We start from the raw sequence: 25,724 nt of genomic DNA, 5'->3' as shown, positions 1-25,724 counted from the left end.
CCTAGCACGGCTAAGTACCTCCAAGGCTCCAACAGTCTTTCCGAGCCGCGAAGCCATCCGCGATCCAGTTCCCCTTTGAGAGAAGCGCCGCCTGTAGCTGGACGTCTTCCCCATATCTTGCAATGACGTGCTCCGCGAGCCTGGGCCGGATTGTGATCCCCTTTTGACGCCTTTGGTCCTCGACAACTTTGAGAGGCTCTGAAATCTCTGACCGGGGCGGAACTCGAGTTCCACCCACGCACGGGGGGAGACCCTTCTCCTCCCCTTGCTCCCCTCTGCATGCTTTCACATTTCCTGGCTGCATTGGCTGGTTTCTGACTGGAGGATGTCCGCTGGCGGGTATCGTAATCTGTGGCGGACGCTTTCAAGCAACTTTGCCATGGTCGAAATGGGTCGAACGACTAGCCAAAGTGACATGGCAATAAACCTGTTCTGTGGTGCCTCTTGAGGTATCGCCATCATCTTTGACAAGGCGAAATCCCTTTGCTCTCTCACGCTCTCACGCTCTCTAGGGATAACACCATCCGCACACCTTTCCCAGTTGCTGTTGTCTGCGCATACTCGATCTGCCTACTGCAGTCTCCTGCAAGTCGCATGCAACGAGTTCCTCCCATCGCTCCCTCCGGCCCAGTTTACACTCCTGGTTCGCAAGGAACCCGCGTCCGTGGCTCCAGCCCTTCTTCGGCCGTTCCCAATTCCCATGTCACCTTGCCAAGTCGCATCTCTCTTCCCAACTGCCGGGATCATACTGCTGACGCCTGGCTAAGCTGATCTTTTTCCTCTTCACAAGTAGCCCGTAGCTCTTTGCCTCTCCCTCCTTCTCCTCGTACCCTTAAAACTCGCACGTCCCACGTGCTCGCGCATTCTCTCCGTCATCCTGTGCCTGGAGACTGTTCCGAACTCTACCTCCCTCTTGTCCTCGTCCCTCTTCTCTTCTTCTCCATCCGCCGAACTACCACTTGAGCGTCCGTGATCCGTCCCACCGTATCGTCACACCAGTATACCACTGCGCCATTGCCATCGATATCATCACCCACCCGCATTGCGAAACCCCGTCGCCTCTACCCCTCCATTTCCCAGTGTCACCCGGCGCATCGCCGCGACTCAATTGGCGCGCCATGGATAAAGATCTACGCCAACCCGAGCCCACGTCCAACGACAAGGGCTCCTCTGAGCTCGCTTTTGCCCGCGCCGATGCCGAGACAGGAGGCTCCTCCGGCTTCAGCGCCTGGTTCGGCGGCCGCAACACAAAGGTCGGCCCGCGGATTGCGCCTCGCAAGGAGGGCGTCGGAGAGGGCTCCGACAGCGAAGACAGCGCCGATGCTATCTTGACCAAGCAGCTTGCCGAGGAGAATAGCCATGCGATCAAGTACAGGACGTGCAGCTGGCAGAAGACGGCCGGCCTGCTGTTTTCCGAGTACATTTGTCTGGTGAGTTTCCGTCTTGGGGGAGATCTGGCGCGTGGCAGATCGTGCTGACCGACAAAGGCCATCATGAGTTTCCCGTGGTCATATAGTATTCTTGGCCTGGTGCCCGGGTTGATCCTCACTGCCGTCATCGCGCTCGTTGTGCTCTACACGTAAGTTCCGACTCTCTCGCCCAGCTCGCCTCGACATAATACTGACTGCCCGTGTAGATCTTTGGTTCTTTGGCAATTCTGCATGAGACACCCCGAAGTTCGCGACGTCTGCGATATCGGCCAGATGCTCTTCTGGGGAAAGACATGGGCCTGGTACGCTACGGCTGTCATGTTCATCTTGAACAACACTGTATGCCTCTTACTCCCGTCGACAACATGGGTGCATTGCTAACACTACGTACGTAGTTCATCCAGGCTCTACACGTCCTCGTTGGCGCCAAGTACCTCAACACAATGACCGAATCCGACCCCGTCGTCTGCAGAACCGTCGTCTTCTCCATTGTCGTCACCATTATCTGCTGGCTCTCCTCGCTGCCTCGCACCTTTGACGCCCTTTCGAAAGCCGGAACCGCCTCCGCAGCCTTCACCTTCATCTCAGTGCTTCTGGCGACCATCTTTGCTGGCATTCAGGCGCATCCCGCCGGCTACGACCCCCGATCAACGTATGTCGACGAGACTACAGGCACAACAAAGACTGGCGGCGCCCCGATTGTCACGGCCATCCCCATTGCTGCTACGACTTTTGTTTCTGGAATGAATGCCTTCCTGAACATCAGCTATACTTTCATCGGCCAAATCACGTTGCCCAGTTTCATTGCGGAGATGAAGGATCCTAGGTAAGTCTACAATCATACTCTTTTTTAGCATGTATGCTAAGCCAGGTATAGGGATTTCCCCAAGGCTCTCTGGGCCGTGACCATTGGTGAGATCATCGTCTTCAGCATTGTCGGAGCTGTCGTCTACGCCTTCGTCGGAAACCAATACATGACGGCTCCCGCCTTCGGCTCCCTCGAGGAAGTCTATAAGAAGGTGTCCTTCTCCTTCATGATCCCGACTCTCGTCTTCCTCGGCGTCTTGTACGCCAGCGTTTCGGCTAGATTCCTCTTCTTCCGTCTCTTCAAGGGCACCAAGCACTTGCACGAGCACACCATTGTCGGCTGGGGTTCTTGGGCCACCATTCTTCTTGCCTTGTGGCTTTTGGCGTTCTTGATTGCCGAACTTATCCCCTTCTTCTCTTCCCGTAAGTTTCGCTCGGTCAATGATCCAGAGTTTTCGCTAACTAGATTCAGTGCTTTCCCTCATGTCCTCTCTGTTCGATTCATTCTTCGGCTTCATCTTCTGGGGCGTCGCCTACTTCCGCATGCGAGGTGCCGATAATCGCGCCGGTGTCCCCAAGCCGGGAAAACTTGCCGATCTTACGACGATGGGTCTCAACATCCTCATTATTCTCACCGGTCTTTTGTTCCTCACTGCCGGCACATACGCCAGTGTTGAAGGCATCATTGAAGAGTTTAGAGCGGGCACCGTCGGCAAGCCTTTTGGCTGTGCAAGCAACGGGCTTTGAACGGGCCCCAACATCAATTGCCTTTGTGCCATTGTAAAAGATTGACACATGACTTGGAGCGTCGCTGCATGCTCGTAAGCAATATTATATGGGGTAGAGGAAGACTAAAGCAACGATACCATAGTGTTTATTATCACGTCCTTTTGGCTATAAATAGACCAAAACGCAGTTCCATGATCTATCTTTTGAACTTTCACTAGCGATGTCGCCACAATCATGGCCCCCGACATCAGGAGTGCGCAAATAATTCACCTCATCAAATGCAACAGATGCCATCTGAAGTGCTTGTTCGCTCATCGCGAGGCCATGGAAGTCCCTCATTGCTATGCGAGCGGTGATACAATCATTGCTCATAAAGGCGAAGCTGGCAAACGAACGAAACAATCGTGCGGATCCCACGTCAACTTGTCGTAAGCCCCCTTCGTGTTGAGTTTCTGTGAAAGCTTTTCTAGTTGGAAATTCTACCGCACAAGCACCACCAGCATTCGAAAGTGCATATACTTCGGATCAAAAATGTCTCTCGTGCCGTCCTTAGACGAAAAAAGTCACCTCTCAGGCGCGTACATTGCCCTATTGATGCCTGGGACACCAGACGCCACCCATTTCAAGCAGTGTGGCACTTAACAATGGTTGAACATCGAAGTTTTGCCTCGAGGAATTGAAGAAGTTACTAAGTTGGATAATTTTGTGGTAGATACACCACCATCCCAAGCTTGTAGTCCCTTGAAGCAAATTGTTGCAAGCTCGAGCTCCAAAATCTTCGTCCGAATGACTTTAGACCAACGTGGTCAGACGATCCGCCTCGGATACGAGCACGGAGGTTTACGAGAGGTTTACGACGAATCCGGGGAGTATTAGCCGCCAGACATGGATGGAAAGAGTTTCACACTGGACGGTCCGCCATACTTTGCCTGAAATACTTATACTTCCCATCCCACACTTTCACGTTCGGCTACTCACAGCTCCGTGGAGAGGTATACACAAGCTGTAGGCAGCGGCAAAGCTAATTGCCCGGGCACTTGTGTGTCTACCTTCCGTTCACTTATTTATCTGTGTTTTGCGCGAATGTGAGAATCAGACTAAAACATCTTGCGGCAACTGGCCTCTCGCTCCACCATTTCTCCTTCGCCCAGCACACCAGCCAGCACTTCGGCTCTTTCCCAAGTCGTATTCTTGGAATCGTCGTATTGAAGAGGTCTTTGTCGAAATGGAATACACCACTCTCCCACTGCACTGGTTCTCGCAACTAGCTAGCCTGCTGACCCCTTTTTCAGCATTGGCTGTTGTGGTGGTTCTCGTCACAATCCTCCCGATGGTTATGGACCGGGCCACCGCGGAAAAACCAAAGCCCAAAATCGCCAGCTCAGGATCCTGGTTCGCCAGCAGACAGGACTTCGCCGCTAATGGCGTTGAAATCATTGAGAAGGGCTTCAACTAGGTGAAGAGCGGTGTATTTCGAGTGACGGCTCTCGATGGTTCCGATTTGGTTCTGATTGCGCCAGAATATTAGCTCGCATTGTGCAAGAAGACCGACGAGGAGGTGGCGCCCGCTCGTAAGGAGGTTTGTGCACCAAGGCGCGACCGTCGAGTAATTGTAGCTAAAATTGTCCAGTTCTTCTTGTGCATTTAAAGGGCGCACCATTCGAGGAACCCTTTTCCTACCGCTACGTTGCCTCGCGCATGTCCGGGTTTGGTGCCTCTCGTACTACTTACTTTTTGCGATTGCGGTTGCTGTAAACTCACGATAGCCTACAACTAAAGATCGTTATCTCGATGTCATATCCACCGCGTTGAATGAGGGTATATGCAGTGTTTTCGCTCCGCCATCCGGGGGTTCAAAAGCTGGTAGGCTTCTCACTCATTTACCTTTCCGATCATCCGTCTGGTACCTCTCATATCAAGAGTCTTTCTAATGTTGATCTCGTACAGCACCAAAGCGTGTCATCATGCAATCGCAAATCCTACTCATTTACTCGAACGTCATTTGGAAGGTCATTCTGGGGAATAGTTTCAAGCCCGAGGTAGTCGATATCTTTGTAACGTACTCTGCAACATTAATATCCGTAATGAAAGCACTGAAGGCCCAACGACCCCTATTGGCCCGAATATCTGCCGCCTTTTCGAAGGACGTCCGCCAAGCCAACGCGCAACTTAAGCAAGCCTCAGCATTATTCGCACCTCTTTTTGAACAATGTGTGCAGGCGTCAGAGCAGGGGCTTGCGAGGAGCTCCCTAGATCCTGAGTGGCTCCTGGCTTATTACCAGATCAATCCTGAGGAAAGGGAGACTGAGAGATATCGAGATGTTCACTATGGCCAATACGTATGTGCCTCTCCTTCCTGTGCCTCCACTCCGGAATTCGATAATTCTCGGCGTCTCTTCTGAACCGCTGACAAAGTTTCCAGAGTTCTCCGAATCCAACCAAGCATATTATTCTCAAACCGATAATGCGGCAATGAAGCCTGACCATATACATGGAAATGTTCCCCGCCGAGGACACCAACGGGTTTGTGGTCTGACGTGGGATTGAAGAAATGATGATTATTGACTCTCTGGTGAATTATTGGATGCACCATGACAGCTTCCAATGGACATAGGTACAACTTTAGACAGTAAACATTTCATTGAACATGCCTTCTGAGTCCATGGTCAGACATACCCGACTTGCCCGAGAGCGGCGTTCCCGTCATGACTCGTGTCTTGAAGTGCCGAGATCTGTGATGGAATGCTTTCACCAGTGTCTTTGTGCTGCAAAAAAGCTGCTTGCTTTTCTTAACACATAACCAGGCTCTCCGCATTGACTTGCACATGTCAAACCAGAAAGAAATCTCCTCTACTAGAATTCAACCCATCCAAGCTTTCCAAGCATCTGGTTGCTTGAGTTTGCTGATCAACCCGGGGCAGATAATGCGGAGAAATGACGCAAGTACTAGGATTACTCACCTTGTCCCTGCTGATCTCCAACTCCAAGGCCGCAACATCAGATGACTTTGGCTGAAACACAAGTGACGTTCCCGCAGCCCAAGCACCGCTGCGTCTCCAACGCTTCAGCCTTTTGAGCCGTTGAGTCTGATTTCTCTGAACACGCCACAGATAAGCTTGAAAACACCTCAAAGAACCTCATCACTTGAGACAGTCCCTTGATCAACTTGGCAATCCATTCGAAAAGCTTGAAAAACATGTCTAACCGAACCATTTGCGATGTCGACACGCCGGACCCTTGGATTGTGGCCGGCAATGGCAAATTCTACTTCACCTTTACCCTGGACAACCGCGTCGAAATATGGTGCTCCAATACCCTCGAGAACTTTCACCACTGCCACAAGAGTGTCGTTTGGCAGCCGGCGCCGGGGACTCCATGGTCAGTCAACATTTGGGCACCAGAGCTGCACTACCTCAAGGGCCAGTGGTATATCTACACCTGTGGCGCGCCGCCCGGGGTCGGGAACCCGGGCCATCGGACTACGGTCCTCCGATCGTCGTCCCAGGATCCGATGGACGCCTCCGCATGGGAGTTTCTAGGTCCGCTGAAGGGTATGCCGGACCACTGGTCCATCGACGCCACAGTCTTTAGTCCCAATGGACACGATTTATACTGCTGCTGGTCTGGATGGCCTCTTGGAGATCATTCCGACACGCAGCAAGACCTGTTCTTGATTAAGCTTCGTGCCCCGGAAGAAGCCATTACCGACACACTCCTTTGTATTTCGAGGGCTGAGCTCTCATGGGAACGCCCTGATGAGGGCCGCCGGGGCGTTAATGAGGGCCCGACATGGGTTGATATTCCTGGTGTCTTCAGAGGCATTGTGTACTCTGCCGACGGAAGCTGGACTAGCGACTACAAGCTCGGCCTGCTGCCGCTCGTAGGACAGAACCCTCTAGATCCAGGCGCATGGGCGAAGCGATCGACACCGCTTATGGTCAGTCACAAGCGCTGCGGAGGTCCGTACGGGCCGGGGCACGCAAGTTTCTTGCCAAATCCACATGATCGAAGCCGTGTCTACTGCATTTACCATGCGACGGCGAATTATGGAGAGGGATGGGCAAATCGGAAAGCGAGGATAATTGATCTTGGGCCAGAGTGCTTTGGGCCTCATGCCCACTCCATATGCTGCGCGCTGGAACGTCATATTCCGAAGCATGGTCACGATAGACCACATAAGTCTTCATGTATCATGTCCTAGTGTTCTATGTCTACATGCATGCAAAACCCTGTTCTACGTCCTTCAAATACAACCTTGTCAATTCAGTTCTCCTCGACTGCGAAGTTTGCTGGCAGCTTCAATACTGATAGTCCCAAGTGTTGTTGCGACCCATGAATATCGTTCTCCATAAAGCTGCCGGCTGAAGCTCTCTTTCCCCCTCTGAACCGAGGTATTGTTACCTTGAATGCCAGAGCCGGTTCAAAGAACCCAGTCCAAACAATGTCGCTCTCAGAAATGCCAAGAGCCTCGGCAACATTGACAGAATGTAGTATTCCCGACTCTCGAATCGCTCTGAAGGTGCACTCGGACTCGAAGATGACGTCCATTGTAATCTCGTAGGGCCCCGCGTTCTTCGAACGAAGGACTTGGGAGATGTCCGAAAGGGTTCTCGGGTGACCTGCAATGCTCTTTGGACTCGAAGGAGAGTTCCGCGGGCTCGCGTGGGCTTTCTCGCCATTTGTATTCGGCCCGCCTGTCGACTGAGACTCAAAGTCCGTTGGGACAGGCTGGTTACTTCTCGTTCCCTGACCGTTTCCAAATATGGAGACTGAAGAGCGGAGGAGGCTTCTGTTCTTCTGGTTCTCTGATGTAATTGAGAGCCTTTCTTCGCCCGGCTTGAGATCGATGAGATGGTATATCGAGAACTGGGCACATGGGCCGGTCTCAATCTCTAATTTCCCAGCAATCCCAAAAGCGAAGTTGCCGGACGTAGCCTTTTGGCCCGCATATGGCCCATGCTACATTGCTGTTAGAAATTATTAGGAGTATGTAATAGAGTCATCCTTACAATCAATGCAATTCTCGCTGTCGATACGAGACCTGTCGCAAGTTCTTGTGTCGGGGCAATTGCTTCCGCGACGATGAATATCTCCCCGGGACCACTGGGCGTGCTCTGCCCTTTGCCATAAGTGTGGAAGTCTAGATCCCAGTCACCGGACACATTTTTATGTTGCTGCTTGACGTAGGCTTTGACAAGAATGAGCAAGTCGTCCAATTGCTCAATGAGTATATCTGCGCATTGTCAGTCCTGCAAGCCTGTTGAATATGGGCAGCAACTCTTCTAAGACCAACGCCAACTTACGATCTTTGACACTCCCAAGAACAATGGATCGATAGCCAAGAACGCGTGCGGCTTCTAGCTTGAACTGATATGGTTTGCCATTTGCGATTGACGAAACAAAGCGCGCCCCACGTGCTCGGACGGTACGCTGATCGCTGAGCTGCTCATAGTGTGCCTGGTCGAGATGAAGAGCACCTCCGGGCCCTCGCAGGATGTCAGGCCTCGTATTCTCATACAATGAATGCGCGGCTACTGAAAGTGGCGTGCAACGTGAACCGGGCGCGATTGGTCTGACGTCGAACATGCCACTTTCGTAGACGGTGGCAACAGCGCCGTGGGACTTGGGTGTTGAACAAAGCCCGCCACATTCCATGATCTTGCCCATGTGCAGAAAGCCGCCATGTATGGACTCAATTTGGTCGTGAGTGATGCCTGGGTTCTGACGTTTGAGCTGGTACATGGAGTATGCAACATAAGGAGCGGGATCGTATGCCCTTCCGCCGATGATGATATCGAAGTCGGGTGTGGCTTCCATGGCATCAACGAACGCCTCGGGGCCTATTTGTGCCACAACGCGAGTTGAATCTTTGACATCTTTGGACTTTAATGGGGGCACACAGACGCCACAGCCGGAGATCCCCCCAACATTGAGTCGTTCGAGAATGACGGATTTGTCGATACTAGAAAATATTGAAACAGTTTTGAACGAGTATTGCCTTGTTCCATTAGCCAATGAATGTAGCTTTGGGTAAGGCAGGACTTACGAGTTGCTATCTTCTGCACAAATCTCTTCAATGATTTCTTCCATCAACTTCACATGTTCGTCGGAGCCATCTCCTCCGGCAGAGCCGAAGACCAATGGAACCCGAAAGTCATGTACGAGCTTCAGCAACTTGGTCAAGTCTCTGACATAGGCTGAACGAGGGCAAGTCATGGTGCCAAGTGCCAGTTTCTCGGGGCCACTATCAGTTGATCCGGCGTCTAGGATAATAGCCGTTGGAACGCCGCTGGGAACGAGTTGTGCGAGTTCCTTGCCGCAAGCGTCCTCGTCAAGGCCATACCCCATGCACCCAACTGGTGTAACGATGTAGCAGAGAGGGTGTGGACCCATGCTTGCAGACTCTTCGAGAACAGAACTCATGCTGAGGGTGTGGTATTTGTTCGGTGCTTCAACAAAATCGACATTAAGAATTGAGATGTATGGGTGTTCTTGATACGGGATTCTCTCTTAGACAAGAGAACGATCCTTGATGATCCTAAGACCAGCTCTTAAATCAGGTCTCAGTCGAATAGAGGCATGGGATCTCGTCGACCAAGTCGTTGAATCCTGTTCCAATCCTCTAACCCTTCGGTGATCCGGGATTATCGATATTCTCCGTCAATGCCAGCGGATCATATCCAGTTTCCTACGGGCATGTGAGTGAGAGATAGGATTACGACGCATTTGTCTCGGTGCATCATTCTGATCAAGTGTGTTCGCGTACGTTTGGGACCGTAGTCAATATGTATGTGGCTTAGACGGGCTCCCCGTATCCGTGTCCGTAGGGGGCTGGTGGTGCAGATTGGCGCATACTGAGCTTCCAATCAGAGTAACACCGTTGGCTCGAGCCTAGAAGGATCGAAGAATAACGGCAGCTAGCAAACATGTGGGCCTTGGAAGTTGGATCTAAGATTCTAGTCCGTTCCCGTTCCCGTACCCGTCGGAAGAAGTGCACATTGCGCGAGCGGCGATGGTCCAGCATGGCAGCGGCAGAGGAACGCGCCAGTTGCTGCGCCGCGCTGTCGCACGCCCCCGCATCGTCTTAGAATGCCACAATGCTTATTTTCTTATGCGGACGACGACAGAATGGGGGTACTTGGATGTCTGGACCACTATCAGTCGAAGGATCTGAGTTTCTACGTGCTAGCTGGAAGAGTCAAGAGCGTCGTCAACTCCAGCTTGGCGATCGTAGTTGAATCCGTTGGGGACTTCAACGTCGCTGACCCGTGTTGCTGCGCCATGGCATCTCCTAGTCTTCAATCCTTCACAGCAATGCCACCGCAAATGTTCGTTGAGAGTCGTTTGCCAGATTGCACACGTTAAAGATGGACATGTTAGCGTAAAGAAGGAATTCTGGGTTCTTTAAAAGCTCCCAGTCTGTTCAAATCACAAGACTGGAATCCCGAATGGAAAGGCATCACACCACCTCTTACCATTGTTCTCGCCGACCAACGCACAATCATACTCTAGAAAGCTGCGCAAATAACTGCCGGGGGAACACACAGCAAATCATTGTCAAATCTCATTTCACTCTGCGCGGAGCTATACCTAATTCTGTCTACCCCATTCGCTCGTTTAAAGTTTTGGCAAATATTTGCTAAGCGATGAACCCCTTTCACGATAAGATCAGCCCTGGCGACAGGGGGTCGATCACGACCAACAACATCGAGTTGACGGAGTCGCCCTCTCCGTCCTACATAACAGAGACGAGGGGCGGACGAGAACGAGATCTTGCGCCAGGCGAAACCAGCCGCGTCCGAGACGAGTCAACGAACCCTCTCATGAAGTCAATCAGCACCACGTCTGTCACGAATGTGCCAGAGGAGGAAAAGGACCTGCCTCTGGGCCAGGCCATTCGCCAGTACCCCAAGGTCGTAGCGTACTGCCTGTCCCTGACAATCGTCGTCATCGGATGGGGTTACACGTTGGTGATTGTCGGCTCCATCGTCGCCGTCGAGCCCTTCCAGCACGATTATGGAGAACTTTACAAGGACAAATGGATCATTCCATCACTCTGGGTGTCGCTATGGTCGGCCGCGATTCCCCTCGGCATGGCCATCGGCTCCGTCTTTGCAGGATGGTATCAGGATCGCATCGGGCGCATTTGGAGCTTACGGACAGGTGCTATCATTTGCGCTGTTGGCGTCGCAGGCATTTTCTTCTCTTACCTCCCCGCGGATATCGAGACCATGCGCGCCCTCTTCTTCGCCGGCAAGACGGTTCAAGGAATTGCCATTGGAATACTCAAAGTCACCGCAATGACGTACATCTCCGAGACAGCGCCGACGTCTCTGCGCGCCTCGGTCATGGGCTTGGTGCCGACGGGAAATCTCTTGGGTCAACTGCTGGGATCGATTGTCGTCTTCCTCGTCAACAAAGCACCTAACAGGACCGGATACCTCGTCGCCTTTGGGTCCCAATGGCTTCTCGCAGTTGTTCCTCTTATCCTCTCGGTCATCATCCCCGAAAGTCCCGCATATCTCGAAGAACGCGGGCAGTCCGATAGAGCTCTCGAGTCCTCACGCAAACTCTACGCACCTAGAGTGGATGCATTGAAGGTCCTAGAGAAGGTTCGGGCTAGCATTGCGGAAGAGAAGGAGGCTACATCGGGAGCGACGTACTTGACCTGCTTCCAGGGCGTCAATACTCGACGAACGATGATTGTCGTCATGGCCAACTTGCTCCCAGCGATGTTTGGCCTCGACCTCATTGCCAAGTCAAGCTACTTCTTGCAGACCATCGGCATGAAGTCGAGCACCAGTCTCATGATCCTGATCGGTGGCATCGTTGCTGGCACATTCGCAAATGGCGTTGGCCTGTGGGTTCTATCGAGAGTTGGACGTAGAAAGGTCACACTGATCTCGATGTCAATCTCTACTGTACTCTGGATTGCTGTAGGTATCTCTGGCATATGGAGAGGACCTGCAGTCGCGTATTTCACCGCCGGAGGGTGCATCGCCATCATCATTGTTTGTGGTATGGGCGCGTGGCCTGCCGGCTATGCGATCATGGGCGAAACGAGCTCGTTGAGGTTGAGAGCAAAGACACAGGGTATCGGCGGCGTTGCTCAGCAAGGGTCGTCTGTGTTAATCAACTTCCTTCTTCCTCTCGCCTACAATCCGGACGCCGGAAACTGGGGAGGAAAGACGGGCTTTATTTACGTCGGATTGTGTGCTTTAGGAGTCCTGCTTTCTTGGTTCTTCTTGCCAGAGATGAAGGGACGAAGCGTGATGGAGATTGACCATATGTTTAATATCAAGCTGCCCGCGCGGCAGTTCAAGAAGTGGAGAGGTGATGTCGAGTCAAAGTAGGAAGAGTGTAGATAGCTTGTTAGACTTTGTTACGAGCGTTCATGCGAATTTCTCACTCATGTGCATTTAATATGTCCCAGAACCTTGACAATAGTATGACAGCTATCTGCTTCAGGCATCTTGACTCGAATAGGAAAATGCATGGTTGGCAGACATTACCGGTGCCAATAGCCTCGGGCTTCAACGCCTCAACAGAAGCTTCGCCACGATAATGATGATGATGGTCTCCGGGTAGAGTTCTTCCATCACGGTTGCAGTGGTTAGTGTGTGAGAGTTGAAAATAATGTTCAGGAGATGATCAATAGTCTACCACCCTGGAGGAAAGGGCTCGAGCTGGGGTTGTTGGTCGAGAAACAGAGAAGCGAAAGCCGGCAAACGGCATGGTATCTAGCAAACTTGCTGCCCCGCTTACTGGGACCAAATGGCGCAAAGACCGAAAGAGATCTGTGAACTCATAGTTTGACCGGCAATCTTGCCTATTCTCCCCATTGCATGTTGAATGCAAAGTGCATCAGATATCCATGCCAAAGAGCCACCTGATCAAATGGTTCAGGTACAACATTGATGTGACTTGCCAGTAATATCCAATCGTATGAATTGCCTACTGATAATGCCTCACACCTTGGTGTGCGTACTCCAGGCCGTCCTCAAAGCATCTACCACTGAGCTCGTAGGCCAGGCATGCATCGTCTCAAGCATATCCATGAAGCTAACTACAGCTTTCTGTTCCCCTTCGTCACGGAAGTACTCCCCACACAACGACACACCGACTCCAGCTGTGACCATTGATGGTTGATCCTTCCGATTCGAGATAGCTAAACCGCAAATCTTCCTGGTCGACTCCCTCAGGGTCTCCTCCAGCACCTGGTTTGCAGCTTGCGCGCCGATGCCTAGCCGTTTGTTCTTGGCCCCGTGCACAGCCAAGACGATTCGCATGAGTTCAATGTGCTGGAGGGCCAGCACCTGACAATCATTGGCATGCCATACTGTGGGAAAGTACTCCCCCATTTCCGGGTTTCGCTCTTGGTAGGCAAGGGGCTTGAAGTGAGGTGGCTGGTGCGTGTCCCAATTATGCTGAAAGGCCTCGATGGCTTTCCATTGATCGGCTCTTATTTTCGGATCTTCAGTTTCAACAGTCCCCTCGGAATTCGCACCGAAGCAGAACTTGACGACGTATGCGCACCAGACCAGAATACGATTCGCCCAGTCAAAGTCGTCGGCAACGGAATCAGGTTCGAACAAGGAGCAGTCTTCGGTTCCGTAGAGGGGTAATCGAAATGGTCTTCGATAGAGAAGAACAGACCATATTTCTTGGCGGAGGGCAATTAGAGTTGCAGAATGTCGTAAAGAGGGCATAGTCGGTGCATATATGTCGAGACCGCGGGGAGGGTGATACACGATGCTAAAGAGTCCAATTGTCTCCTCCTGTTGAGCATGGAAGACAGCTTGGACAGCATTGATGTAGGTTTCGTGATCGGTTCCGGTAAGGTGCGCTATAACATCGAGATCATTTAGTACTGTTCTGCCTTGAAAGGATCGTCGAATCTCTTACTGTCTACTTGTTCATGATATCGTAGAATCGTAATCGCAGTCAATGCATCGTCCGTACACGGGTTTGCAGGATCAGTCGAAGTATCCATCAGATAGGAGATGGACTTGCTGTGATAGTGGATCGCCGACTCTTTGTCTAAATTCGGGAGAGGAATTCCATTAAAGTCTATAACCTGATTTGGCGGCTTCTTTGACCAGATCTGTGTGAGAAACCTGGCCGATGCAGTACAGATTGCGTTCATCAGCAGTGGATTATGCATAGCTCGTTGCGGAACTACAGTAACGTAATGTCGGTCCCTATCAGTCGTGTCAAACTGTTGAAGCTGTTAGCAAAGTCAGGGGATAGAGGTATCCGACCAATTCGTCCAGCATCAAGTACCCAACTTACAGCTGCAGCCAGATGTTCTATGAAGCAACGAATAAGACAACCTTCTTGAAGACCAAGGTGCAGCTCTCCACCCAGGCTTCTCGATACCGAAGATGATCGTCCGCGGTTATCTCCCAGAGGTAGTTGCCATTGCTGGGAGAGTACGCTCAATCTGCTGCCTCCAATGTCAGGAGTCCTTCGATCCCATCCATCTGGTATCGACCGTGGGACCGACGGGCTGGGAGCTGAAAATCCAGAGTATGGGGTTTCTATTGTGGAAGAGGCTGCTGGAGTAGCAGCGAGATTGGGATCAATGGCATCTTCAAGCGCTATTTGAGGAACATCTTCAGGGGTTGTTTCTCCTCTTGGGGGCGACTGATTCGTTCGAAGTCGAGATTGATGGGTAGGGACTCTCGACGTGCCGATGGACTCGGATGGATTACTGTGTTCTCTTTGTGAGATGGACTGCAGCAGTTCTGCCGCAACGGTTATTTGGTCGTGAATCTGGTCATCGTGTTGGTTGTTTGCTTCTCCATTTTGAGAAATGGTATCGGAAATCGGTGCTGTTAATGCATGCTTTAGTTTCGAGGGTGTATCTTCCGATGGCTTTCTGGATTCATCGACAATAGCGAGAGGTCGAGCCTGGACTTAACGGTGCCACGTTTGTGTTAGAGCTGAGATGTGTCAACGAGTGAAGAGGGAGAGGGTCGGTCTTACAAGTGTCCGGGGTCGTTTGTAACCAAGGCTGATCGACGTCGAATGAAAATCGTTTCTCAGTCGTAACTACTCTTTTGAACCTGAATTTATTGTTCACTCGCGTACACCGGGACTCTGACTTCTTGCAGTGAGAGCACGGGATGTCGCCATCACCTAGAAGCCAGGAGAGGTTAATACAACCGATTAACAGATACGTTTACCGTGAAACCTCAACCCAGGACAAGTTCCGATGGACGGGAAAATTGGATATTGTCTTACATTTCAGATGTTTTTCTGTGTCCCAGCAATCGATCAAATCAGTTCTCGACGTTCACTTGACATCACCAAAATCAAAACAAGGGGTGATGTTGAGGATTTCAGCCCGCGCATTCCGCGGCTTGCTCGGGGTGCGTGTAAGACGGCATTATATCCGATAATCAAGACGGAAAAATCACCAATCATCGAACTGGCAATCCCGCAATCCTACTTACCTCTGCATTTCACGCAGGGCACAATCCGCTCGCGTCTCTGTGGTGGAGCCATCCCTTCCCGTCCCGGAGAAGGACAATCAGACCATGGCTAAGATTAAGGAGTGAAGGATGATGGGAAAGAGGAGACGGGATGCATAGGATGGCGCTCAGGTTGGCAGCATTTCGCCGATGAGCTGCTCAGTGAGATGGGGCGGTAGAGGGCATATAAAGAGGGACATCACTCGGCGAAAGTAGCGGCATGTGGCCTAGCCGTGGCTTAGTTAGCGGCCTATCCATACGCTGACTCGCCCTACTCCACGCTGTTCTCATGTTCTTCTACCTAAGCGTGCTACGTTAATTGTTAGGGTTTCCCCTCAGCCCGTATCCGTGCGTGACGCCTCGGATGAGTGTCGGTTTCGCTCTTCTGCATTTCAGTCAAGGTCTGCTAAATAGGCCTGATTGGACAGAAGTCCTTCATCTGGCTATTCGCAAACGGGTAAAGTGAAGTGCTTGCGAGCGTTTCCGTAACGAGCAGCGCGCCTATGTTCTGTCTGCCACCCGAATCCTCGTTTCGTAGAGGGGAAAGGTGGAACAATGACGCCCCCAAGACAGTGGCTACAGACACCATGCCTTGGACAAGACGGAGCCAGGGGAGCCCGCAGATGCAAGATCACTTGATATGACACTACAATGAATTACTTCAGGTTGTAATAAGCGCAGTGGGTGCTCCGCGTCTTCTCATATTTCACTAGACATTTCTCATCAAATCGCTACATCATGATTCTTTCGATTGACCTCAACTCAAGCCCGGGACACAGTGACCGAGTTGTACTTGGGGTCGGTCCAGACTTCTTCTACGATGCGGCGGCGGATATCCTGCTCCTCAACCACGCTATTATCACCAAACAGCTCAGAAATCTGTTCGAGAGACTTGTGGGCAGTCTCGGGCACCAAGAAGAAGGAAAAGACACCCGCGGCAACACAGAACAACCCGAAGAACAGATAGGTGCCCCATCCAAGCTTAATGACCATCTCTGGTACGCAAACGCCGATGATGAAATTAGCCAGCCAGATCATGGCAGTCGCAGCGCCAACGCCCTTGGCGCGTTTGGAGTTAGGAAAGACCTCGGCAGGCAACGTCCAGGCAAGAGGGCCGTAACTAAGATAGCACCAAGTCAGCACGTGAGTATGATATCGAAACGTGGTCGTCAACTTACGAAGTCGCATAGCAAAGGACGTAGATATCTGCAGAACGTGTCAGCAATTGTTGTTTACAATCAAAAACCCGGATTAACTTACAGATGAGAGCGACACCAAACCAGCCCATTGCGGGGTGCTCATCCCACGACGAGCTGAACTTGCCGACAACCCCAGCCATGATCAGGTGGGGAACAGCCATCGCAAAACCACCACCAATGGCGAGCTTTCTGCGACCAACTTGATCGAGGAAAAGGAACGTGGGGATACCGGCAACAAGCTGGCAGATGTTGACCATGCCGGAGAGAATAAGGGGCATGTCTCCCTTTTGTCCCAGAGCGGCGAAGAACGTTGGCGCGTAATACACAAACGCGTTGATCCCACTGAACTGAAATGGCTGTCAGCACTATGACATCAGGCAGCGCCCATCACGGATCATTACCTGTTGGAAAAAAGGAATACCAAGGGCGATAGTCGTGCGCTTCAGGTATCTGGGCTTGAAGAGGTCTGCCCACTGATTCAACTCTGCCGTGAAAGCGTTGGAGCTTGGGTGTTCCCGAGCGAGCATGGCCTGCTGGAAGCGAACTTCAGACAGGATTCCCTTCCACTCGGCCTGGACTCGCTCGTCTGTTGGTGGGACCCGGCGCAATTTGGTCAGAGACCCCAGACTGTCTTCATCACGACCCACCATGGCAAGCCAGCGAGGCGAGAAAGGGAAGAAGTGGATTCCAAGACCAACCATCAGGGCCGGGGCCATTTGCAGAGCAAAAGGCAGTCTGAATGCCCATTCTCCATCCATGTGTCTTGTTGCAAATGTGATCCAATACGCAATGATGGCACCGATTACGATGCTGATAGACTCGAGTACGAGGAGGGAACCGCGAAGGTTTGGGGGCGCAATTTCTGAGATGTAGAGCGGCGCACCCATTGCCAGAGTCCCGACTCCAACGCCACCAATGGTGCGGCCCGCCACAAGCGTTCCGTAGTTGTGAGCAGCGGTCTGTATAATAGCCCCCACGCAGAAGAAGAAGGTTGCAATAGTCAGAGCCCACTTGCGAGAGATCTTGTCGGCGAGATACGGGAGGAAAAGGCAGCCGATGAAGGCTCCGAACTCGAGCATGCCGGTCATGAACCCGGTGTAGAAGCCATATCTGGGGCCGCCTGGGGCAGTCTCGGGAAACCACTCGTGAAACTGTGGCATAACGAGAATGATGGAGATGACACCCTGGTCTTGTGGGTGTCAGCAAGGTGTTCAGAACTGTCGCACTTTAGAAGCAAAGTCCGGGCCCTTACCGTAGCCAAACGAGAAGCCACCGAAAGAGGCAAGCAGCGCGGCACCTAGCACGTACGGCGAGCGCACAATTCCCTTGATGCCATCACTATCGTAGTTGATAGGCGCATCGGCCTGAGCCAGGATGGTATTGTTCACATCTTCGACTTGGCTTTGAGAGCCGCTGCGAGAGGCTCGCTTTTCCAGATCGGACATGGCTGGTACGTCGTGGAGAGAAGATGAGGGCTAAGTACGTTTAACAAGGACAGTCAAGAGAATGAGGTAAATCACAGCTGTCTTGACCAAAGTAGCAGCTTCTAAGTTGGTGACGCGACTCGAAGACTGGCAAGAGGCTTGTCCAAGCATAAACTCATCTAAACATACTCTGATGAACTCTTTATACTTTCGACACGTCCAAGCTTTCTAGATAGCAGACCGTCGCGAACCTTGGCACGGGCCTATCCAATGATTTTGCATGTAATCAGAGTGCGGGGAGCAGCATCTCGAGAGGTTCTGGGGAAAGATGCCCGAGAGCTAACGATGTCCCCCATGGGGAAGAAGCCCTGTTACACTTTGCATTTGGCATAGCCATTCCCGGGAGTTCGTTGATTAGGATGCCAAGAATGATGCAGCTCGTGGTTGGCCGGGTTTGCGACAAGGAGCATATCCGCACATCATCGTGCAAAGGATATGTGTTGACCCGCCGAAACGGCATGGGCTTGAGTCGGGCTGACTCTGTCGAGACTAGCAACTCTGTCACCCAAATCGAGAAGGTTTTCGCCGGAAATCCGGCGGTTCTTTTCCTTTTTAGGACAACTGGAGGCCGGGCCCCGACTACTCCACTCCGCAAGTGAAATTCAAACTCCACCTCGGCACTCCGTACTAGGCCATTGCGCACAAGACTAAAGACACTGGCGTCATCTCTAACCTTTCTTGAGACGTTGAATCCAACAATGGATCCGGCAGGGAGGTAGATGGGCTTGACGTTAGTCTATCATCCCGATGTGCAGCATGCGGAGGTCCTATCATGCAGCTGCACCAGTGGTAACCCATGAAATCTAAGTTAGCAAGGCTTATGACGGCACAGCTGTAGTCAAGTCACTTACCATTGTGAATCACACGGAAGACACCCTGGCATATAGCAATCTTAAATCAAGTTAGATATATGTCAGTTTCCGATAATAGTCCGTTGGACCGGGTCATCGGGATGTCCAGTCTTGCCAGCTACATCGCCGTGAATGACTGCATATAGAAGCCAACGACAAGAGCGCCGAAAACTGCCTAAAGAAAAAAGAAAAGAAAATTAGAATTATGTCTACATCACGGTGATTAGTATTCCATGAACTCTCTTCTGGATTATCGAAGATAAGCAGAAGGCGGCAGGGTGGCCCGGCATGAATCCGTCTGGGAATCACTCTCAATGGTTTCCATCTCAAACTCAAGAGATTGAGGAGATTCATGATGAATCAGAAGCCTCCAATCATCATCTAGAACGTGGAAAACTTGGTTGTAGTTTTTCGGGCAAAGTGCCGTTATGAAGCTGGACAGGAACTGCCAATAATATCTCCTACATCTGAGACGCCTTTTATGAATAATGATATCAAGAGTTGATGGTCGAAAAGTTCAGGCCTTAGATGAATGACTGCGTAGTGAAGACGCCTAAAAGTACTCGGGAAAGGGTCTGGTCTACCTCAAAGAAGATGCACAAGGCGTCTATGAAAATTAAAATCTTGATCCCAAAGGTGCTTCCGTTCGAAGTACTCAAAGCCCGTAAACCTTGCAAGCAGCCACACGCTACCCATCAATGTTCAAGACTTCCAGCCTTCAGTATGGTGCAAGCTCACATGGAAAGTTTAACCCATTACTCACTCAAATTCTTAGTCTTCAGATGCACTCCCTCCCCATCTACAGCTGCACCTGTCATGCTCGCTGTTTCCATCGACTGTTATTCCCGACTTCTCTACTACCTTCTAGTTACTACAAACCCCAAGAGACATAGCCGAGTAGGCCGGAATCCAATATGCCTCCAGTTTCCTCCAAGGTTACAGTTTTCTTCGACCTTGATGGCACTTTGTTCGATCATCACCACTCACTCAGCTGCGGTATTTCAGCGATACGTCAAAAGTATCCCGCCCTTGCGAGCTTCGACTTGACAAGTCTCATCACTCAGTACAACACATCGCTTCAATCAGCCTACGACGAGTATCTCCAAAAGATCATAACGTATGAGGAAACCGATTACAGGAAGGTCCGGTTATTCTTTCAGGGTTTAGGCCTCGATGTCCCAGACGACGCAAAGATTGCCGAATTGCGGGACATCTATAGACCAGCTTATCGCGGCAGCCGAAGAGCGACGCCGGGAAGTATCGAGACACTTGTATGGCTGCGGAAGAAAGGTGTCTGTCTGTGTATAATTACAAATGGTCAAGCAAAGGACCAACTAGAGAAGGCGACAGCCATCGGGGTGCAGCATCTTGTAGATTACATGATCACTTCAGAAGAAGCAGGTTGCTGTAAGCCAGACAAGGGTATCTTCCGACTCGCCATCGACGCTTTCGGCTGTTGTCTCAGCGAGACCTATATGGTTGGTGACTCTGTAGGGTCCGACATTAGGGGGGCGCTTGACATCGGTATAAATCCCATCCTCTTTTCGCCAATTTCAACAGAAAGCCACCTGACAGTCAGCGGGAAGACGGTACCCATTATACACAACATGTCTCAACTCGTCGGGATGATTGAGGTATCTCTAGGGATGCTTGACTGAGTTCCTTACGCCGCGAGCGCCGACTGGCGGTGAAGAATTGGTAAAGAATCGGGGGACTTGATGTGGTACGAAATCGGAAGGCTGCATTGAGTATTTCACACTCTGAAGATCTCTTATGTCCGAAGAGATAGTGAAAAAGGAACGAGCAACTTGAATACAACCGTTTCCTATGTAAGGTAGAGAACGTCCTATTGATACAGCTGCTACATCTTACCCAAAACAAGCTATCACTATTCCACCTTTCTCCGCCAGATCTTAACCGGCAAAGCTCCACAGATGATGTTGAAAGCCTCATGTCTCTGCAGCACAAAGTCAGGTGAGGGTAGAGCGAACTCATATCTGTGAACCAGCGAGGCCAAAACCATGATCTGTTCTAGGTACGAAATATTCCTTCCTATACAACCCCTGGCTCCAGTTGAGAATGGGATGAAATAGGGCTCCATTCGCTTGCTCTCTTCGGGGTCAAGCCATCTCTCAGGCTTGAACGCCTCGGGGTCTGGGAATATCTTAGGGTCCCTATGAGCGCCGTATATTGTCATCGATACACTTATGTCGCCAGGAATCCACTCGTCCAGAATACGAGCACCCTCTGGTGGTGTGCGGCGGGGAAGAGGTGCAGAGGTTGGCGGGATGATACGAAGAGCTTCGTCGATGCAAGCCCGTAGGAATGGAAGATCTTTGACTTTGTCATAAGAAGCAATGACTTCATCAGAGTCCAACACGCTGTCAACCTCTTCGCGAAGCTTCTTCATATTGTCCGGGTGCTTGATCAAAATCTCGAGGATGTGCGTCAAGGCGATAGCTGTAGTATCCGATCCAGCGTTGATGATGGCGCCGACTTCCGCCACGATTTCACCCCAATCGAGGTTGTTTGGGCTTCCAGTCTTGTCTTCCATCATATAAGTAAAGAAGTCGTCGAGCTGCTCCCCGCTCTGATATCTGCGCAACCTTTCGGCAGCGGCATGGTAATAACAATCGTCCCATGGCTCAAAGTCCTTCCACATCTTCTGCCATCGGCTGGGGATCGTCTTTGACAGCCACTCTACCCATGGCCAGAGATCGTAGTCCCACACAAAAGCCGCCTGTGCGATGGCTCCTTGGTTCATAGAGTGACGATATCGGGCTTTGTAAGTTGTGCCATCGCGCTTCTCGGCTGTTACAACATCTGTTCCGGTATCTAAGAGGTCCATTTGAGTCGAGAGAGTGATGTAGTTGATCGCTTCGATTGTCCAGAGGTTGATCCAGTGGTTGAAGTCAATAGTCAGGTCCGCAGGACAGGGGATGGTGCCTTTGAGAGGATCGGTGCATTTTCCGTCAAAGACTTTGAAGAGTCTTTCAGCCGTGTAAGCGACCTTGTTCTCCCATTTCTCAAGGTTCTTGATAGCAAAGGCTGCAGAAAGTAGCTTGCGTTTGCGGGCATGTTCGGGCTTATCCACTACATCAAAAAGGTGGCGATGCGTCCCACTTAAGACAACATAATTGTTATCTTTGACGCACTTGGTGCTGTGTCCGTAGATGTCTTTGATAGCTCTAGTATCTCCAAAAGACAGCGCGTTGGGGCCTGTCCTCAAGATAGGAAAGCCGGTGTTCTTGTGTGATTCGTACAGTTCCTTAGATCTGAACCCCTGGGCGCTGAGATAGCAGTGCCTGAGGTCCGTCAACGGTGATAGGGGCGAGTAGTTGGGGTATTTGCGAAGTCCCTTGGGGTCGTAAAAATACAAGATGATAGGTCGAATGACGAGATAGGAAATGACTGCAAAGGCAACACCTGCCAGCGCAAGAAGACCGAGCATAGTGAAAATCAGACCAACATGAAGTGTGTATGTAGAGGCTGTTACTGTGAAGTCGCTGATGAGATGTCTGGTAATTTTCTGATCACCACGACTAATCCCCGTGGGATGTTAAGGAAGCGTCTTATATCTCACTTTCGATGACTGAGGTCAGGAATCGGTCCAAATCATCTGCAGTTGCTACACAGGCACGCGTCTGTCACAAGGCATCCAAATCGAGTCTTTAGTTCCGCGGGATACACATAGCGATGGATTAACTGCAAAAGCAAGGAACTACAGTGAACGATACAAACGGCAACTCAGTCCGCAATGATACATCTCAGAATACGAGGCAAGGGACGCGCGGATGTTAGAAATATTCTGAAATGAGGGGTTGGGCGATTTCTCGAAGGAGAAAGATATCGCCGAAAACTCGGTGTTGCGGATTTTGGAACCATCTCGAGATATTTTTCGGCGAAACATTTCCTAATCTAATTGCACGACGATCATATATGAATGCTGGCAGGGCCTAGTCGATGTGTCACCTCGCGGCCGACCTCCCCGCATGCGGGGCGGCACTTTCACCCCGTGGGGGAGCGAACATCATCTCAATATCTCCAAGGCTGAATGGGCGTCGGAGGCTCAAGGATGACAAGGAGTACGTATGTAAACCAGAGAATCGGCGAAATTATCCAATTGTGTCAGGCAGTACATGTCTGAAGCCCATCGAGCTGAATTTCTTGCGATGGTCACCTTGGCGTCAGTCTTCGGCATTCGGAAACACATGCTCATACTCGGTTTTCGACAGTGGGCTACTATTTGTTGAGAATCCTCGTCATACAAAATGCAAAAATAGACTCTGTTCTTGGGCGCTATTCCACAACACCGGACATTTCCCCCTTCTTTTCAACCCGACTCCTCCAATTTCATTGCCCAGTATGGAGGCCTACTTCGGCATAAACAACACCCAGAATTGCCTTTTTGCTAATGCTATCAACCTCGTCTCCAAGAAAAGTAGCTTTGACGATATCTTTCTCTTACCTTTGGTTGTCTTGGGCTCCATATATGTCTTCAACAAAGGAAGCCTTCTGCCGAGGAGAGACCCATATCGCTATAAGTGGTTTGAGAAACCACAACTGCAACGAACTCAGAATCTCCTTATTGAAAAGAAGACACGCAACATCTCGGAAAAGATCGAAGAGCTCCAATCTGATATTGTCATCTTTTGGGGCTCCCAGTCCGGCACCGCAGAAGCCTTTGCTCACCGCCTTGCTCGAGATTTCCACCAAAGATCCAAGCTCAACGCTCTCGTAGCAGACCTGTCCGACTATGACCCAGAGACTGTTTCTCTTATTCCGGGGTCGAAGCTTGCTGTGTTTATCATGTCGACCTACGGTGAGGGCGACCCAAGCGACAATGCTCAAGACTTTGTTAGTTGGGCTGACGCAGCCACTGGTGTCTCCCTCGCCCAACTCAAATACGCCGCATTCGGTTGCGGCAACAGCAACTATCGCTTCTACAACAAAGTCATAGATGATGTCGTCGTCGCCTTGTCCAAATTCAACGCCACCGCGGTTCTACCCACTGGCAAGGGCGATGAAGCTACCCGGACGACAGAGGAAGACTTCATGGACTGGAAAGAGAGCCTTTTCAAGACTCTGGTCTCCAATTTCGACTACCAGGAGTATGAAGTAGCATACGAGCCCAGTGTAGGTATTGTTTCGAGCGACAGCAATGACTTGCATAAAGGCGAACCGTTCTACAAACCGCATTCGAGAAAGGCAACCACACTCCACTCTCCTATTGCTTTCCTTCCCGTCAAGGCTAAGCGAGACCTCGCGAAATACGACGAGAAAGGCCGTAGTTGCATTGATCTTGAAGTGGATCTCACTGCTCAACCCGAAATCAAATACAAGACTGGAGATCACATCGCTATCTGGCCCGTGAATCCAGATGAGGAAATCAGCCTTCTTATTCGCATTCTCGGACTCCAATCTCAGCAACTAAAAGCCATCTGCGTTGTACTCCAGTCGGCAGACAAGGAGCCAAAAGTTCCCAGTCCGACAACAGTGCAGGCTTTGTTCCGGCACTATCTGGAGATATGTTCCGCAGTTCCTCGCGAGACAGTTCTATCATTGGCTCAATTCGCACCAAGTCAAAAGGTTAAGTCGGAGCTGATGACAATCGGCAATGACAGGGCGGTTTACTCCAAGTTTCTCGAAGCAAACCATTTGACCTTGGCCCGACTTCTCGAGAACACTATTGCCGTCGACCCGGCAGTCACATGGGCTGGTTTACCACTCTCATTCATCATCGACTTCCTACCTGCCATGCAGCCACGTCTCTATTCTATCTCCACTTCACGCATCACATCACCCCGAAGTGTGGGTCTGACTGTGTCAGTTAAGCCGTCGCAATTACTCGGAAATCAAGATATCACAGTCCCTGGACTCACGAGCACATATTTATCTGGACTTCAACCTGGGAGCCATTCTCCGTCAGAAACAGCTTTAATGGACTCATGCCGTGTTCATGCTCAGATTCGTGGCTCAACATTCAAGCTGCCGTTCCTTTCATCAGTGCCTCTGATCATGGTGGCAGCCGGTACTGGAGTTGCCCCCTTCCGCGCATTTATCCATGAGCGAGCTAGACTTGCTTCTGTAGGCAAAGATGTCGGCCGAATGATGCTGTTCTTCGGATGTCAGAACGAGAGCGACTATCTCTACCGTGACGAGTTTGCGGAGTGGATAGCTGGACCCCTCGCCAAGAAATTGGAGGTGGTGACAGCGTTTTCAAGGGCAAGCAATGAGAAGTGCTATGTTCAGAACAAAGTGGAAGCCAGAGGTGATGAAGTTAGGAGAATGCTGCTGGAAGACGATGCCGCTTTCTACATCTGCGGTGCCGCGAACATGGCGAAAGCTGTTGGCATGGCGGTCCATGGCGTCGTGAAACAGACGAATAGCTGGAAAGACTCTGAGGTCGAAAGCTGGAGACAGGATAGGAAGAAGTCAAAAAGATGGTTTGAGGATGTTTGGAGTTAAGACCGAGAAATGGTTCGCAGATAGTTTCCTCCGCTCAAGTGTGTTAGCTATCCCTTCGTCAATATTGGGATGTCAAAGCTCAGCCTGAGGGATTTTCAAGAATAGTGACTTGTCTTCTTATGCTCTGCCGTCTCGCAACTAATTTTATACACTGGCACTGTAGTATTCTGGTCTGTTGCACAATAATGACGGCTTGCAAGCTCGTCCTCTGTTACTCTGTGTCATTCTGTTGTAGTAATTTCCTGACTTTTTGTCCCCTCACGCCTTGTGGTATGCTGAG

General features: G+C 51.0%; 10 protein-coding genes across 10 annotated transcripts; 6 read left to right on the top strand and 4 right to left on the bottom strand.

Moving 5' to 3' along the window:
- Positions 1–1,118: 1,118 nt before the first annotated feature.
- On the top strand, positions 1,119–2,984 carry CTAM01_12584 (transmembrane amino acid transporter; the record flags this gene model as incomplete). Its single annotated transcript, XM_060528589.1, has 6 exons — positions 1,119–1,430; positions 1,488–1,579; positions 1,637–1,769; positions 1,826–2,256; positions 2,308–2,660; positions 2,710–2,984. The coding sequence occupies 6 exons, from the start codon at positions 1,119–1,121 to the stop codon at positions 2,982–2,984; spliced, it is 1,596 nt and encodes a 531-aa protein (XP_060376743.1).
- A 768-nt stretch (positions 2,985–3,752) lies between these two features.
- Positions 3,753–4,422, top strand: CTAM01_12583 (cytochrome P450; the record flags this gene model as incomplete). Its single annotated transcript, XM_060528588.1, has 2 exons — positions 3,753–3,804; positions 4,259–4,422. The coding sequence occupies 2 exons, from the start codon at positions 3,753–3,755 to the stop codon at positions 4,420–4,422; spliced, it is 216 nt and encodes a 71-aa protein (XP_060376742.1).
- Positions 4,423–6,162: 1,740 nt separating this feature from the next.
- CTAM01_12582 (alpha-L-arabinofuranosidase II) lies at positions 6,163–7,167 on the top strand (the record flags this gene model as incomplete). The annotated part of the gene is made up of 1 exon (XM_060528587.1): positions 6,163–7,167. The coding sequence occupies one exon, from the start codon at positions 6,163–6,165 to the stop codon at positions 7,165–7,167; it is 1,005 nt and encodes a 334-aa protein (XP_060376741.1).
- Positions 7,168–7,229: 62 nt separating this feature from the next.
- CTAM01_12581 (uncharacterized protein) lies at positions 7,230–9,389 on the bottom strand (the record flags this gene model as incomplete). Its single annotated transcript, XM_060528586.1, has 4 exons — positions 7,230–7,925; positions 7,976–8,199; positions 8,270–8,964; positions 9,013–9,389. The coding sequence occupies 4 exons, from the start codon at positions 9,387–9,389 to the stop codon at positions 7,230–7,232; spliced, it is 1,992 nt and encodes a 663-aa protein (XP_060376740.1).
- Positions 9,390–10,612: 1,223 nt separating this feature from the next.
- On the top strand, positions 10,613–12,319 carry CTAM01_12580 (uncharacterized protein; the record flags this gene model as incomplete). The annotated part of the gene is made up of 1 exon (XM_060528585.1): positions 10,613–12,319. The coding sequence occupies one exon, from the start codon at positions 10,613–10,615 to the stop codon at positions 12,317–12,319; it is 1,707 nt and encodes a 568-aa protein (XP_060376739.1).
- A 615-nt stretch (positions 12,320–12,934) lies between these two features.
- CTAM01_12579 (uncharacterized protein) lies at positions 12,935–15,476 on the bottom strand (the record flags this gene model as incomplete). Its single annotated transcript, XM_060528584.1, has 4 exons — positions 12,935–13,812; positions 13,872–14,184; positions 14,259–14,800; positions 15,425–15,476. 4 exons carry the CDS (start codon positions 15,474–15,476, stop codon positions 12,935–12,937), a joined length of 1,785 nt encoding a protein of 594 aa, XP_060376738.1.
- A 728-nt stretch (positions 15,477–16,204) lies between these two features.
- CTAM01_12578 (uncharacterized protein) lies at positions 16,205–18,086 on the bottom strand (the record flags this gene model as incomplete). The annotated part of the gene is made up of 5 exons (XM_060528583.1): positions 16,205–16,562; positions 16,621–16,648; positions 16,703–16,988; positions 17,043–17,830; positions 17,894–18,086. The coding sequence occupies 5 exons, from the start codon at positions 18,084–18,086 to the stop codon at positions 16,205–16,207; spliced, it is 1,653 nt and encodes a 550-aa protein (XP_060376737.1).
- Positions 18,087–19,890: 1,804 nt separating this feature from the next.
- Positions 19,891–20,634, top strand: CTAM01_12577 (uncharacterized protein; the record flags this gene model as incomplete). Its single annotated transcript, XM_060528582.1, has 1 exon — positions 19,891–20,634. One exon carries the CDS (start codon positions 19,891–19,893, stop codon positions 20,632–20,634), a length of 744 nt encoding a protein of 247 aa, XP_060376736.1.
- A 230-nt stretch (positions 20,635–20,864) lies between these two features.
- On the bottom strand, positions 20,865–22,427 carry CTAM01_12576 (cytochrome P450 oxidoreductase; the record flags this gene model as incomplete). Its single annotated transcript, XM_060528581.1, has 1 exon — positions 20,865–22,427. One exon carries the CDS (start codon positions 22,425–22,427, stop codon positions 20,865–20,867), a length of 1,563 nt encoding a protein of 520 aa, XP_060376735.1.
- Positions 22,428–23,341: 914 nt separating this feature from the next.
- CTAM01_12575 (NADP/FAD dependent oxidoreductase) lies at positions 23,342–25,444 on the top strand (the record flags this gene model as incomplete). Its single annotated transcript, XM_060528580.1, has 1 exon — positions 23,342–25,444. One exon carries the CDS (start codon positions 23,342–23,344, stop codon positions 25,442–25,444), a length of 2,103 nt encoding a protein of 700 aa, XP_060376734.1.
- Between the last annotated feature and the right edge of the window lie 280 nt (positions 25,445–25,724).

This window comes from Colletotrichum tamarilloi, assembly GCF_030869305.1.
Source record: "Colletotrichum tamarilloi strain Tom-12 chromosome Unknown Scaffold_79.1, whole genome shotgun sequence".
Classification (NCBI taxonomy): domain Eukaryota; kingdom Fungi; phylum Ascomycota; class Sordariomycetes; order Glomerellales; family Glomerellaceae; genus Colletotrichum; species Colletotrichum tamarilloi.
This window is presented reverse-complemented; position numbering and strand designations above follow the sequence as displayed.